This window comes from Rhincodon typus, chromosome 38 (genome assembly GCF_021869965.1).
Source record: "Rhincodon typus isolate 14 chromosome 38, sRhiTyp1.1, whole genome shotgun sequence".
Taxonomy (NCBI): domain Eukaryota; kingdom Metazoa; phylum Chordata; class Chondrichthyes; order Orectolobiformes; family Rhincodontidae; genus Rhincodon; species Rhincodon typus.
The window spans coordinates 13422771-13439729 of record NC_063369.1 but is presented as its reverse complement, the minus strand read 5'-3'; the positions used below and the strand labels follow the sequence as shown (position 1 = coordinate 13439729).

Below are 16959 nucleotides of genomic sequence, written 5' to 3'. Positions count from 1 at the left end.
AATGTTATCTATTTGCCCGTTTTGGTAGACTTGGGCATCAGCCTTTGCCAACATTTCAAGGTTAAAAATCTTGCATTGATATAGCGCCGTTTGTGACCTTACGATGTCCCAGTGTCACAGAGCAGTCATGGGTTATTGTAATGTAGGAAACGCGGCAGCCAGATTGTGTGTGACCAACTGGAATCTGACAATAACCAGATCATCTACTTTAGCAACACAGCGATAAACATTAGTCAAGACACCAGGAAAAGTAGATTGCCCTCTTCTTCTTCAAAGCTGGACTGTGGGATCTTTCATCTCCAAAGAACCGAACGTCCGGTTACCGTCTTATTAAAAAGGTGGCATCCCCTGACAGTGCAGCACTTCCTCAGTGGATCTTACATTCAAGTCTCTGGAGTAGGACTTGAAACCGCAGCCTTCTAATGGGAACGTAGGAATTTGGAGCAGGAGTAGGCCACTCAGCCCATCAATCTTGCTCCACCTTTTAGCTGGCCTTCCGTATCGCCTGATATCTTTCATACCCTTCCGAGAATGCTACCCATTGGGCTGTGACTTGTATTCTGTCGTCGGCAGGAAGCGGTTGCGTGTTATTCTTGCCGGTATAGGAGCAGAGCTAACTTGCACTGTATTTTCTGACAAATATCTGGACAGGGTCTATCGCCATTGCTTTCATCTCATACGACCAACTGAACTTCCTCCAGAGCGGGGATTTCATCGAGAACGAAAGGTCAAGGCCTTACCAGTTGATCTCGGGAGTGGTGTCGGCCACATTCGGAAACCACAGATCTCACAAACTCAGCATGGGAGTCAACATCACTCTGAAACACAAAAAGGTCTGAGGCATTGCAACTACTGACTAGGCCCTGAGTGCAGAATAAACCCTGCCTCGTGCCAAAGGGATTAAAGATAACGAGTGCCATGATGGTTTACTAACGCAATTGGAACTCGCTCACATATCTGCTGCCCATATCCTAACTCGCTCCATTATCCATGTGCTCACTGGTCCATATTGTACCCCTAACAATCCAGCAACACCTCTGTTTTAAAATTCTCATCCTTGTTTTCCAATCTGTCCATGCCTTTGTCCACTCCCTGTGTTTATAATCCTTCAAAATCTGTGCTTTCTTTTAAATTTGTTCATGGAATGTAGCATATTACTGACTGGACCCTCAGTTTTTACTCAAGTTCCCAGAGGGCAGACATCCACTTGTAGGTTGTAGGTTTACAGACAGATGTAGGCCAGACCGGGTAAGGATGGAAGATTTCCTTCCCTAACAGACATTAGTGAGCCAGATGGGTTTTAATGACGATTGACAGTGTCTGCATATTTGCCATCAAGCTAGCTTTTAATTCCAAATTTATTTTTTACTTAATTCAAATTCCAGCACTGCCATGATGGGATTTGAACCCAGGTCCCCAGGACAATCAACTAGTCCAATGACAATTCCAGCTGCCTCCTCCAAATCGGACCTGTTAAGTCATTTCCCCTCTCTCAATCCATTTCCTTCGCACCACCACTTACATGTCACAAAGTCATAGAGTGATAGAGTTATACAGCACTGAAGAGGCCATTCGACCCATCAAATCTGCACCAATGATCCCATTTCCCACACTAGGCCTGTAGCCTTGAATATTATGACACTTCAAGTGCTCGACCATGTACTTTTAAAAGGTTGTGAGGTGTTAACAATGAGAGAATGACCAAACCCCTCTGATAGTTAAACCAAAACACAAGCCTCAATTTGCTATGATGGGAATAGAACTTGCCTTCTAATAATTACACTCAAAACACCCAGAGAAGCTCGCCTTTCCCCTATTAATCTATTAATAGAGTGGTCAAAAGAAAGAAAATCCATGATCTCCACTTTACAAATAACAAGAAACAATTTATTTTACTTAACCCAACAATGAACAAATTAACAAAATTACTAACAAACCAACAATTTCCCCTTAGACTACTAACTACTCCCTCACTGGTCTAAATTCTACTGGAATATAAACCCAATTAATAAGGAGCGATAAATTATAACTTGACATCTCCAAGTTCGCACAGACTGTCATCTGGAATATTCTGTCGTCTCCAGTCTCTTCACGAACGCCTTTCTTCTGCTGATTCTCTCTGTAATTTCTTCAGTGATGACTTTGAGCTAAAATACCATGGTACCTTTGATTAATTAGATGGGCTTTCTCTGAGACCTGGTGGCAATTGTCTCTCTCTTTCAGTTGAGCAATTGGCTCTCTCTGATTTTCCAAATGCCCTAGTCTTATACACCCATAATTACATCATCAAATTCTTATAATGTGATTAGTTTCAGGTTGTCAACACCATCAGATTTAAATTCGACAGGCTTTCTGTATCTGGGTGCTTTGTTTAAATTAATTGGCCAAGTTCAAACTTGGTGTCTTGGTAAAACTGCTGCTTGGCTGTTCAATACAAAATGTTTCCCTTCGGGAACTTTCTGTGCACCTTCATTTGTAAACTTCCAAGCACAGACAAAGCATAAGCTCTTAAAGAGACCACAGCACTCTTTTCCCCATGAACATTTTTACTAACTTCCTGCCTTCCAATTCAAGAATACTCCACTCAACTTTGTGACAGAGGTTTCCTGCTTCTGAGGAAGGATCACCGGACCCGAAACATTAACTCTGTTTTTTCCTTCACTGATACTGCCAGACATAGAGCATAGAACATAGAACAGTACAGCACAGTACAGGCCCTTCAGCCCATGATGTTGTGCCAACCTATTATCCTACTAAGATCAATCTACCCTGCATACCCTACATTTTACTATCCCCCATGTGCCTATCCAAGAGTCGCTTAAATGCCTCTAAAGTATCTGACTCTACTACCACTGCTGGCAGTGCATTACACGCACCCACCACTCTCTGTGTAAAGAATCTACCTCTGACATCTCCCCTATACCTTCCATCAATCACCTTAAAATTATGCCCCCTTGTAATAATCATTTCCGCCCTGGGAAAAAATCTCTGGGTATCCACTCTATCTATACCTCTCACCATCTTGTACACCTCTATCAAGTCACCTCTCATCCTTCTTCGCTCCAATGAAAAAAGCCCTAGCTCCCTCAACCTTTCCTCATAAGACCTGCCCTCCATGCCAGGCAGCATACTGGTAAATCTCCTCTGCACCCTCTCTAAAGCTTCTACATCCTTCCTATAATGAGGTGACCACAACTGAACAAAATATTCCAAGTGTGGTTGAACCAGAGTTTTATAGAGCTGCAGCATAACCTCATGGCTCTTAAACTCAATTCCCCTGCCGACGAAAGCCAACACACCGTACGCCTTCTTTACAACCCTATCAACTTGGGTAGCAACTTTGATGGATCTATGGATATGGACGCCAAGATCCCTGTCTTCCTCCACACTGCCAAGAATCCTGCCATTATACCCTGTATTCTGCATTCAAATTTGACCTTCCAAAATGAATCGCTTCACACTTTTGGGTTGAATTCCATCTGCCACTTCTTTGCACAGCTCTGCATCCTGTCAATGTCCTGTTGCAACGTACAACAGCCCTCCACGCTGTCCACAACTCCACCAACCTTTGTGTCATCGGTAAACTTACTAACCCAGCCTTCCACTTCCTCATCCAAGTCAATTATAAAGATCACAAAGAGCAGAGATCCCAGAACAGATCCCTACGGATCACCACTGGTCACTGAGCTCCAGGCTGAATACTTTCCATCTGCTACCCGCTCTGTCTTCTATTGGACAGCCAGTTTTGTATCCAGAAAGCCAAATTTCCCTGAATCCCATGCCTCCTAATTTTCCAAATGAGCCTACCATGTGGAACCTTATCAAACCTGCTGAGCTTTTCCAGCAACTTTGTTTTTGGTCCTTGTTTTTTTTTCCTGCCTCTACTACCCTCCCAAGCAGTGCATTCCAGACCCCTGGCACTCTCTCGGTGAAAACAATGTTACCTCAAGCCCCCCTCTTAATGTCCAGCCCTTCTGTCTCGACTTTGAACTCTGAGATGCCCTCTCTCAACCTCTCCCCCTCTCCTTTCTAAAGTTACCTTTAAAAAAAGCACCTCTTTGGCCAGGCTTTTCCAATCTCTCCATGTATGGCTCAGGGTTGGATCTCAATCGATGATGTCCTTGGGGAATGTTTGTCCGCATGAGAGGCGCTATACAAATTCATGCCAGTTCTTGTTGTGAACTTCTGTCTCGCGCAGAGAGCTGAAGGACGGCCAGCATGCGTTTACTGGAACCACATGAAGGGCAGAGGTCACTGGTCACCTGAGGGGTGTGTCGTGATCACTTCGAACGAGACCCACACAGCTTGTGGCTGCCACCATTTGTCCAGCTTCGCTGTTCTCATGGCGGCTGTTGAGGTACAAAGTGACTGAAGATCGAGCTCTCGGGAAATGACATTGTTTAGGCCACCTTTGGAATACTGTGTTCAATCCTGCTCTTCCCGCTATTGGAAAGATATTGTTAAACTCAAAGGTGTTCTGAAAAAATTTACAAACGGTTCAGAGGGTTTGAGCTACAGGGAAAGGTTGGATAGGCTGGTGCTATTTTCCCTGGAGTGTCGGAGGCTGAGGCGTCATCTTACAGAGGTTTATAAAATCATGAGGGATGTAGATAGGGTGAATAGCCAAGGTTTTTTTTTAACCCAGGGTAGGGGAGTCCAAAACTAGAGGGCATAGGTTTACAGTGAGTGGGGAAAGATTTAAAAGGGACCTAAGAGGCAACATTTTCATGCAGAGGGTGGTGCATGTATGGAATGAGCTGCCAGAGGAGGCTGGTACAATTACAACATTTAAAAGGCATCTGGGTGGGTATATGAATAGGAAGGGTTCAGAGGGATAAGGACCAAATACTGGCAAATGGGACTAAATTAATTTAAGATATCTGGTTGGCATGGACGAGTTGGATGGAAAGATCTGTTTCCATGCTATACATCTCTATGACTCTAAAGAACTGTCTTTTGCTTAAAGCTTAATGGTCAGTATAGATGAGTTGGACCAAAGGGTCTGTTTCTGTGCTGTATGACTCTAGAAATCTATGACAAGGTGTGGGTGTTTAGGGTTACCCTAACTGCTGAGTGGGAAAACCACCTGAACACCATTCGCAATCCACCCCTCACTCTTACACTGTTCCCTTCGATGGCAAGAGGGAACAAGACAGTTTGTAACATTGCGCTCGATTGCATTGGTCTCCCAAAGGGAAGGGGAAGCTGAAATTGCCAGCAATAATTCGGAAAAGAACCAACTTATTAATTCTGTTCCACATTCCTTGATCCTGCGCTGGATGTTTGGGCTGTTGTCCCTGGATTTCAGTATCTCACTCTGTCAGCCATTATTGATCAGGAGCCCAAGTGTCAACAAGGAATCTCAATCCGGGGAGGGAGGAGTGGGGTATCCGAGCTGGACACAGCTGTGATTTAATACACATGTCCCTAGGCATGGAAACACTGGTTGATTGGGATTCTAATTTGTGTCTAGCCTCAGGACACTGAGACCATTTAGGACACCCTGCCCTCCGATATTGGTTAAAGCTAGGAATCTCAACATGGATCTGGAATGACACCTGACTCTTTCCTGATCAGTCTCTGAGCTGTAAGTGCAGGGTTCCTGGATCCAAGCCCCGCACGACAGCTCATGGAGCTCAGATTTGTTCCGTAGCGTCACCACGTCCCACCTTTTCTTTCCCCATTTTTCCACTTCCCAAGCAACAGCTCTTTTACCCCCTCCATCCGGGATGAGGGGCCTTTGCCCCTCGATGGGAGGTGAACAGAAAGCTCACGTGGAGTGTAGACACCAACTCTTGCCAAACCTCCACTCTCTACTACGCAGAAGACAAGAACACCAAGACCATGGTTACACTATGGTGGCACGGTGGCTTAGTGGTTAGCACTGCTGCCTCACAGCGCCAGGGACCCGGGTTCAATCCCACCCTCGGGCGACTGTCTGTGTGAAGTTTGCACATTCTCCCTGTGTCTGTGTGGGTTTCCTCCAGGGGCTCCGGTTTCCTCCCACAGTCCAAAGATGTGAAGGCTAGGTGGATTGGCCATGCTAAATTGCCCTTAGTGTTTGGGGATATCTAGGTTAGGTGGGTTATAGGGGGACGAGTCTGGGTGGGATTCTCTGAGGGTCGGTGTGGGCTTGTTGGGCCGAAGGGCCTGTTTCCACAGTGTAGGGATTCTGTCATGTTCATGTTCCCAACTGGTACACATATTGGCCATAGGTGCAACTCCCTCCCTGATAGCACTGCAGGGTTACCCATGCTGTAAGGTCAGCATTAGCTCACAAACTATGGCTCACCACCACCTTCTCAAGGGCCAATAGGGGTGGACCATAATTGGCTGCCTTGAGCTACACCTACACCCCAGCAATGATCCCCATTGGGAAGTCAACACCCTACTACACTGTCAAGTCGATTTCTCAATGACCTGGAAGGTGCAGTCCTGAGGATAGAGTTCAGACTGGCAGCAAAGGAAATGCCATTATCTAATGGCCTGCTAATCACGGGGTTATGGGGAGGGGACAAGGCATTACATGGTCATTTAGAGAAGGCACGAAAAGTCGTGTGTCTGTATTGCAACAAGGAAGTAGTGCCATCACCAGAGGAGGAAAGAGAAAGAAAAGTTTTTTTGTTTTAGTTGTATTCTGGAAAGTGGTTGCAATTTGCATTCTGCTCATTTAGGAGGATAATCACTTCAGTTGGAACCTCAGTGTCATAACACAGGTTGGAATCAGCCTGTCACTGATCTGCCTGGGCTTCACTATCGTCACCTTTCGGTTCTGCACCCAAGTTACCAACCACAACAACACCATCCACATCAACCTGTGCATCACCATGTTTCTGGCTGAGCTACTCTTCCTGGTGGGCATTCACAGAACTGACAACAAGGTGAGCAACTCTCAGGTTAGCAAGCACATCCCTGTACCCCTACCTCCAGCACCCACCGCCCTCCAAAACCCTTTTAACAATGTCCACTTTATTCAATGCTGACTGGACGTGGGATAGTAGGCTTCCTTTACAAAGAATGCCAAAAGGGGATTGAGCCCAGGTCAATGAGGGCATCCTCTACTGGAACCGAGACACCTTAAGCAAAAAGCTAATGCATTGACAACAAGGTTTCAAATTCCACCATGGCACCTGATGGAACCCGAATTCAAATTAATAACACTCAAAATTTGAAGATGAAAAACTAATTTCAGTAACGACCATGGTGAAGCATTCAGCAATTGTCATAAAACCCATCAGGTTCGCTAATGTCCTCTCAGGAAGGAAATCTGCTGTCCATACTTGGACTGGCCCATATGTGACTCCAGGCCAACAAGACTGCCCTCTGATGTGGTGTAGGGTCAGTTCAGGGTGGGCAACAACTGCCATTGATACCAAAGTTTGCAATTTGCCAAATATCTATCAATACAACTTCACTTCCAACTTATTCTACTTATATTGTGAATGCGTTCTTGTTTAGCTCAGTCAGCAGCGGTCTTGCCTTCGACTGAGTGATCCCTTCACTCCAGACTTTAAGTACACAAGCTCGGCTGGTTCATATCACTAAAGGAATGCAGTTACAGGGCCCTTATTTACATATGCTGTTGCCTCGTGTTTGGCACACCTCCTAACTTCTCAAAGACTGTCTTCCACCTCCACCTGGATAGGTGCAGTTCCAACAAAACTCAAGAAGCTTGGCACCACCAGGACAAAGTAGTCTGTTCAGTTGGCATCCTATTCCCCACGTCAAATGTTGACTCCCTCTACCACCAGAGGAACGTGGCTGCAGTGTGTACCATCACAGTAATGCCTTGCAGCGACCTTCCAACACTTTTGTTGACAGCATCTACCAAACTCACCGACTGGAAGGACAATGATAGTGGGCATGGAAACACTGCTCGGACATTCCCCAGGATTCCCCCCAAGTCACACACAGCCCACCCCAATGTGATGTGTATAATGCTGCACCTCACCAGGGTAGCACGCTGGAAATCAAGCCCTGTTATTCCCAGAGTCGTCATAAAGGTTTTAAATAGGACATAGAATTCCCCAATTTCCCTGTCTTTTAGACCAAACTTGATAGAAAGCACAGACCAGACCTCTGAAGTGAAGAAGAATCAATATTTATTACAAATAGCTACAGGTAATAGCCACAGACCATCAGCATATTAATGAAAATATAACTCACACACACGTGCGCACACATACAGACAGACACACACACAAACCGCCTCACACTCACACACACACACCCTCACACGCACGCACACACATGCACGCACACACACACACCCTCACACATGCACACACACGCACACACACCCTCACACATACGCACACACACACCCACATACCGCCTCTCATACACACACACACCCTCACACGCGCACACACACACACATACACTGACACACGCAAGCTCACACACACACACACAGTTCAGCCCATCATTAGGAATACAGAAAAAACAAAGAGACACAGTTTTTACAATTAGCCCATTCTATTATTCTCAAAATTTGCGACCCTCTGTCTAAGAGCAATGTGGGTTCCCTTTCACTGCACATAATGCAGCTGCTCAACGTGGCTCAACTTCACCTTCTGAAGGGCAACCAGGGGTGGGCAATACATGCCAATGCCTCCCACACCCTCAGAATTGTTTCGCATGCAGAAAATGTGAACATATAGAGACAGGTAAGGATAGACGTTGTGTGAGGATGAGATTCAACCTGTGCCCTTTGTTCCAGGTTGTGTGCACCATCGTCGCGGCATGTTTGCACTACTTTTTCCTGGCTGCCTTTGCTTGGATGTGTGTGGAAGGAATTCACCTTCACCTCATGGTCAGGAACCTCCAGAAAATCAGCAACTCCTGCGCCCGCAACGTGCTGCCGTGGTTCATGTACCCCTTTGGATATGGAATGCCGGCCATAATCATCGTCGTTTCCGCAGTAGTGTATCCCACTGGTTATGGGACACACCACTAGTAAGTAACACCTGAATGTGCAAAACAGGCAGACAGGAAAAGAACAGCAGATTCCTGCTATTCCCAAAATCGTCACAAATGTTAAAAGTATGTAGAATTCCCCAATTTACCGGAGTTCAGACCCGGGTTGACAGAAAGCACTGACCAGGTCACTATACTTAACACACGTTTTAATACTAATAGATAGACGTAAGCTATAAAAATAGGAAGGCAGATTACTACCGGAATGGCTGTAGATTGGGAGAGGGGAGTGTGCAGTGGGATCTGGGTGGCCTTGTGCACCAGTTGCTGAAGGTAAGCATGCAGGTGCAGCAGGTGGCAAAGAAGGCAAATGGTATGTTGGCCTTCATAGCGAGAGGGTTCGAGTGCAGGAACAGGGGATGTGTTGCTGCAATTATACAGGACCTTGGTGAGACCACACCTGGTGTATTGTGAGCAGTTTTGGTCTCCGCATCTGTGGAAGGCTGTTCTAGCCCTGGAGGGAGGGCAACAAAGGTCTACCAGACTGATTCCTGGGATGGCAGGACTGACGCATGAGAAGATGCTGGATTGGTTACGATGAAATTTAGAGGGGGTGGGGTGGAAATCTCACTCTAAACCTATAACATTCTAACAGGAGCAGACAGGATAAACCCAGCAAGGATGTTCCTGATGACTGGAGAGACCAGAACCAGGGGTCACAGTCTGAGGATATAGAGTAGCCTGTTTAGGACTGAGATGAGGAGAAATGTCTTCACCTAGAGAGTGGTGAGCCTGTGGAATTCTTTATCACAGAAAGTAGTTCAGGCCAAAAAAATTGAATGGTTTCAAGAAGGAGTTTGGTATAAAGCTAAAGGGATCAAAGGGTACGAGGAGAAAGAAGGAACAGGGGTCTGAGTTGGGTGGTATGCTAGGATCATACTGAATGGCCAAAGCAGATTCAAATGACCTAATAGCCTACTCTTACTCCTATGTTCTATGTTTTATGTTACAAGTTACAGTTATGAACCCTTGGTATATATCTTTACTAGATAAAACTCTAAGGCCTTTATAAGCCCTCCCTTAGACACACATACATATACTGATACAGTCAAAAAAAGATGGGTGTTATGGACAGAGGGAAATGCAGTTGGAGCATTATCATTAGACCACATTTTCTGGGGTAATTCTGGATTGTCAATAAATTCTGGCCTGGCTCAGATCTGATGAATGAAGGTAAACATACTGGTCACATTGCTTGTGAACTTATCACAGACACGTACCTCTGGATGGTCAGTCAGGAATAGAGTAGAGATCCATTTATAGGTTGCTATCCGTAACATAATGGAAAGCTTAGATGACTCAGTCTGATTTATATTTCTGGGGCTTTTTAACGTAGTCTGAAGCAGCAATGCATCATAGCATAGAGAGACTTTATGAGATGTTCAAAGAATAAAGTTTGTGGACAAACATATGAGGAAGGAGTGAGGTAGGAAGATGAAGAGAGTCCCACTGATGTCCCTGACTGTTTCAGTTTGCTGTCTCTCTTCTATTCCAGTTGCTGGCTGACAACTGAGCGTGGATTCATCTGGACTTTCATTGGCCCAGTCTACGTGATAGTTCTGGTAACTATGACATTATCTCAGTATTGGAGAATATTTGAGTGTTTCCCCCCTCCCAAATGTGCATTTTATACTTGTCCTTTCAACTAACTTTACAACAACCTCAAGGAGGTCTTGTGGGACAGTGGATAGTGTCCCTGCCTCTAAGCCTGCTTTGAGTCCCACTAGGGACTTGAAGGCCAAAGAAGGTAAGTTCATAACAATGGCCAAACAGGTAGATAGATCCATCCAGCAATTGCAAATGGCCAGTAGTAGGAGATTCCCAGTAGATCAGAGGGGATGAATAGGTGCCTCTATCCTTGTGTTCCCAAGTTAAGGAAGTGTTGTTATTACGGGGTTGAGGATTATCAGATTAGCCATCATGTCATTGAGTGGCAGAGCAGACAGGATGGGGGAATGGCCTACTTCTGCTCCTACATCTTACAGTCTTATGGACTTTTAAGGAAAGGCAGCATAGCTTCATCAACAGAGCCATGGTTCAAAATTGTTCTCCTATCTTACAGTGAAGGGAGGGAAAAAATTAGTGTGGTAAAATTTCTTGGCCTTTTTTATTGGCACACTGTTGGACTGAAGCCAATGTCTCCATGTGTTCTAGAGTTAGTGGAGGGTTGGGAGGGTGGCATTTACAAGTGGAGCAGTGGCACAGACTTCCATATTGCCCACTTGTCTGTGCCTCGGGGTGCAGCATCATTTTCTCCTGAAGTTTAACTTTAATCTTTCACAGACACCCACCTCAACAACATCTTGCACCCTTCACCCAGGGAAGCATTCCAAAATACTCGCTATAACCGGGTGGCACAGTGGCTCAGTGGTGCCTCACAGTGCCAAGGACCTGGGCTCAATTCCATTCTTGGGCAACTGTGTGGAGTTTGCACATTCTCCCCGTGCTTGTGTGGGTTTCCTCCAGGTGCTCCGGTTTCCTCCTTTAGGTTAGGGTGGATTGGCCATGCTAAATTGCCCACAGTGTCCAGGGATGAGCAGGTTAGGTAGGTTAGCCATGATAAAAATGTGGATGTACGTGGACAGGGTAAGCGACTGGGTCTGTGTGAGATGCTGTTTGGAGGGTTTGTGGACCAAATGGCCTCTTTTCTCACTTTAGGGATTCTAACTGTAAAGAATGCTATCTCCCATTTTGATGATACCCTTCCACACATCCCCCAACACCCCCCACCATGTCTCTATGGCTCCCAGCGGAGCAGGTCTGTTTCCTACTGTTCAAACCTATTTAGCATCTCCATCTTTTCTTTCATTAGTGCTCCCTTGGTCTTTTGCACTGGGCACAGGAGGGTGAACTGGACTTGATATAAGTTCAGTTGCAGGCAGCAGAGTTTCGGATAAGCTCAATTAGCTTATGGGGAAGGTGAGAATAGTAAATTAGAAAACTGGGATTTACAAATGACAGTAAGAAAGCTGAATAAAGGGAAATTCTACCGCAATACTTCCTGAGCACTGCTGGTTGGCATAAAGGCTTAAGATGTTTCATTGTTGTAAATAATTTTGACAGACCTGTTCTCCCCACAGTTTAATACGATGCTGTTTGCTGTGACCTTGTGGATACTGAAGGTACAACTCACTCGCCTGAATGCAGAAGTCACAAAAATTAAAGACATGAGGCAAGTGAAAACCCCAGATTCCAAACTCAAGCGTTACTCCGGAGCTAAGAGGAAGCAACGTTATTTTCGATGTACAGTGCCTGGAATTTTGGCCGCTTTCTTTCGTTTTATCTCTCCTTGGGCGTTTTGCAAGGGTGTCTGTAAGTGGGTAGGAACAAGCTATTGAACTGTCATCAGCATCATCCTCCAACCTGCCTCCATGTTGAACCAACAGTCAGACAAACAATATTTCACCGAGTCACCAAATTGTTACGGCACAGTAGGAAGCCATTCAGCCCGTCGTACCTGGACAGGCTCTTCAAACGTGCATCGTTACCGAGTGCCAATCTCCCCTATACCCTTCGCACACCGTTTTTATCCAAGTAACCATCCATTGTCCCTCTTGAATGCCTCAACTGAACCTGCCTCCACCACATTTCCAGGCAGTGCGTTCCTGACCCTAACTACCCACTGAGTGAAAAAGGTTTCTTTTCCTCACATGGCACTTGCTTCTTTTGCACATCACTTTAGATCTGTGCCCCTCTCGTTGTTGTTTCTTTGACATGCAGGAACAGCTCCTCCTGGTCCATTCTGTGCGACCCGCTCATGATTTTGAAAACCTCATTCAGATTTCCTCTCAACCTTCTTCTCTCCAAGAAGAACAGTCCCAACTTCTTCAATCTATCGTCATCACTGAAGTTCCTCATTCCTGGAAATATTCTTGCAAGTCACTTCTGCACGCTCTCCAGTGCATTCATATCTCTCCTATGTGGTGTTCACAACTTTACCCAAGACTCCAGCTGAGGTCTACATTGCTACAAGCTGCGCTCCCGTCACACAGAACTTTGGGTCAGGCTCCCTCTGGAATGCTGCATCCATTGTATTCAGTGGGTTTCCTCCGGGTGCTCTGGTTTCCTCCCACAGTCCAAAGACGTGCAGATTAGGTGGCTTGGCCATGCTAAATTGCCCATAGTGTTCAGGGATGTGTAGATTAGGTGGGTTATAGGGGGATGGGACTGGGTGGGATGCTCCAAGGGTTGGCGTAGACTTGTTGGGCCGAAGGGCCTGTTTCCACACTGTAGGGATTCTATGATGATTTCTGTGGAACACAATCAGGAAGACCAGATTAACCTTCAAGGAGGCACAGATTCACAAGGATGACAGCAAAGCTAAAAAGATTAAGTCAGGAGGGTAGGAGGTCTAGTCTTTTTGTTCAATGCAGTGTGCAACTCACCCAGGCTCCTTAGACAACAAGGTGCAGGGCTGGGTGAACACAGCAGGCCAAGCAGCATCATAGGAGCAGACCTGCTGTGTTCACCCAGCCCTGCACCTTGTTGTCTCGGATTCTCCAGCATCTGCAGTTCCTACTATCTCAGGCTCCTTAGACAGTCCCTACCAGACCCATGTTCCCTATCATCTAGAAGGATAAAGGCAGCAGATACATGCACATGTTACCATCTGCACATTCCCCTCCAAGCCACTCACTGTCCTGACTTGGAATTATATCAGTGTAGCTTCAGTGTTGCTGGGTCAATGTCCTGAAACTCCATTCCTGTCAGTATTTCAGATCTATCTTGAGCAAATGGGCTGCCGCAGTTCAAGAAGGCAGCGGACCACTGTAGGGATTGCAATGATGTGGACCTCATACAGTCTGAGTTCCCTGATTGGGGCTGTTAACCTGGTCCAATCAGGAAGCCCTGGCTGACAGATATAAACAGGAGGGTCAGGGGTTCTGTTCACTCTGAGAGCTGGCTCAGGATCAGGGACTCCCTGCATGTAAATAAAGGGTGACTAGGGCCGAGATACCGACCTCTGTGGAGTTCTTTCAACCACCAACTTCTCCAGGGCAACTAGCGTCAATAAGTGTCCCAGCCAGTGATGCCAATAACTGATGAATGAGTAAATAAAAATGTTCGATATTTGCTTATGTGAGTCTGCTAAGTCTGCTGGCATATATTTGATCAGATCAGGGGTGAGGACTCAGAGGCAAGTAAACCGATGTGAAAAGATAGGAAGGCTAGATGGGCTAATTCGTGTACTCCTATAATGTGTAGAAACTTTAAAGCATTGCATAAAAATCTGTAAAGAAACTCTTACACGCTTAAAAGGTCATCTCCACATTGTTTGAAGGGAAATCCAAACATACAAAATATACACTGTTCTGTAGATCAGAAAGTGATCAGATCGAGGAGTTTGAAATGTTGAATGTTAAAACTCCAGGATTTTGACTCAGCAACGCTGAAAGAATGGTGATATATTTGAAAGTCAGGATGGTAAGTGGCTTGGAGAGAAATTTGCAGGTGGTTACTTTTCCATTTATCTGCTGCTCTTGTCCTACTCGATAGTAGTGGCCATGAGTTTGGGAGGAGAAAAAGGCTTGGTGAGATTTTTTTAGTTCATTCATGGGATGTAGATATCTCTGCTAGGCCAGCTTTTATTGCCCATCCCTAGCTGCCCATTTAGTTAAGAGTCAACGACATTACTGTGGGTCTGGAGTCACATGTAGGCCAGACCGGGTAAGGATGGCAGTTTCCTTCCCTGAAGGACATTATTGAACCAGATGAGTTTTTCCAACAATCGACAATGGTCTTGAGGTCATCATTTGACCCTCAATTACGAATTGCTTATTGAATTCAAATTCCACCATCTGCCATGGCAGGATTCAAATCCTCGTCCCCAGAACATTGCCTGGCTCTCTGGATTAATAGTCCAGTGATAATACCGCTAAGCCATTACCTCCCTAGTTTCTGCAGTGCATCTTCTAACTGGTACACACGGTTGACTTTTTTTTTAACTGCCCTTTGAAATGCTCAAGCAAGCCACTGAGTTCCAGGGCACTTGGGGATGGGCAATAATTTTTAGCAATACCCATGTTCCAGGAACAAATCAAAGTAACTCACCCCACAGTCACAGTTGAAACCCCATGACCTACTCTACGCTGGTCATATTAGGAGGCCTGGATGGTATTACAAATGGCCAGCATTATCCTCCTGTTCCCTGCAATAACAGAGTATTAATCACAAGAGTGATTAAAATTGAGAGACATATCACAGATTCATAAGGCTAACAGCAGGCATAAAATAATTAAGGCATGACACTATGTTGCATAGTACAGGCTGTACGGTTCTTGAGCTCAATGCAGTGTTCGATTGCTCTGTGTTTATTTCCGTGAATCCGGTCCCTGATCCGATCATTGTGCTTGGTTGCTCAAGCATGGGCATGGACTCTGTGAAACGTAAAGAAAAGCCAAGCTGGGAGGATGGTGTAGACGTTTGGGTGCATATTTAGAAATCTGTAAATAAAATTCCATAGTTGCAATGAACAATATTAAGATCACCCGTTAAAACAGTGCGTTCTGAGTTCTTTGCATCTTCTACTCTTTATAGAATTCTAACACTTAAAGCCTTTGCACAAGTGTTTGTCCTGGGTTGCACCTGGATTCTTGGCCTGTTCCACTTTCAGGCTTCCAAATTGGTGACGGCCTATTTATTCACCATCGTCAACAGTCTACAAGGAGTCTTTATCTTCATCGTCCTCTGCTTATTAAACCGACAGGTAGGGACTTGCTTTCCACACTGTTCAATCTGCACGTGCCCTCGATAGGTCCATTCCAGCCCAAGACAATGTTGGGGAGGGTGATCAACTGTAACCTCACTCACCAAGGTGACCAGATTTCCAAAAGTTAGAATCAGGACCCATTGAAAAGCCATGGGGAGGTGGGGGGTGGGGGGGTGTTCTTGATGAATGACAGGTTGGAGAACCAATGCCAAGTGTTGGTGGGTGGGGGAGGGACCGCTGAAGGTAGGATGTCATGTGATGAAATCTCCCAGAATATGAAACAAAACCAGGAAACTCAACAGGTCTAGCGGCATCTAGTGGAGAGAAGCAGAGTTGGCTTTTTGAGCCCACTATTTGCCTGTTGATTTTAGCGGAAAAGCAAAATTGTCCCAACCAATCCAGGACATTTGGTTATCCTATCACTCGTCCGACACCGAGGGGATTCATCATGTTGTGTTCAATGATTTAATCATCCTGTGTTTAATTATATGTGAATGTTGACTGATCTATGCTCACAATGCTTGATTGGTTGAACCTGGTGTGATGTCTCCTTTAAAGGTAAAATAACTGTAGAAGCTGCTGCGTGGATTTTGTGACAACAGAGGCTTTTGTAGACATATCACCTGGAGTGTATTACCACTGATAGTTTAGAACTAAAAGGCAAAATAAATTGGCAAAAGCAGTGGTTTCTTACTCCATCCAATTTTAACCTGCACTAAATCCAGTATATGGACTGAATTTGTATATCTCCTTCCATCTTCCACCCCACCATCTCTTCTCACCTCTTCCTTCTCTCCCCCACCCCAGCTCCCATCTTCTATTTCAATCCCTGCCCTCTTCTTCTCCCCCTCTCCCATCTCGTTTCTCCTGCTCCTTCTCTTCACCTCAACCCTACCCTCTCATCTTCAATCACTATTTCTCCACTCCTCCCTCTTCCTCCTATCACTTTATTCATTGTCCTTTCACCCTTCTACTCCTCAACTGTCCTCTCTTACTCCTCCTGTCCTTCACTACCCACACTGCTCTCCTCCTTTTTGCTCTCTCCCAAGCCCCTTCCCTTTCCTCTCTTGCCCATCTCCACTTTATCCTTTCCTCCTGACTCCCCTCTCTTCTATCTCCACCTCTCCTCTCCCCTCCTCTCACCCTTTCCCACTCTTCTTTTCCATCTTTTCCCTCAGATTCCCTTCCTTCCCTCTGCAATCCCTCTCTACCTCACTGCAGGTACGTTTTGTACCCTCATCCAATGGACAAACTGCTCTTGTTCATTTTCT

General features: G+C 45.6%; 1 protein-coding gene across 2 annotated transcripts in view; it reads left to right on the top strand.

Annotated features, from left to right (window-relative positions):
* LOC109935379 (adhesion G protein-coupled receptor E1-like) overlaps window positions 1–16959 on the top strand; it is a 49896-nt gene that overhangs the window by 27484 nt on the left and 5453 nt on the right. For both annotated transcript variants that reach the window (XM_048617942.1, XM_048617943.1), the window contains 7 exons: window positions 652–833; window positions 4199–4357; window positions 6675–6881; window positions 8723–8958; window positions 10475–10541; window positions 12060–12151; window positions 15517–15685. In XM_048617942.1, the coding sequence (XP_048473899.1) occupies window positions 652–833; window positions 4199–4357; window positions 6675–6881; window positions 8723–8958; window positions 10475–10541; window positions 12060–12151; window positions 15517–15685 (1112 nt within the window). The remainder of the gene's footprint in view (window positions 1–651; window positions 834–4198; window positions 4358–6674; window positions 6882–8722; window positions 8959–10474; window positions 10542–12059; window positions 12152–15516; window positions 15686–16959) is intronic.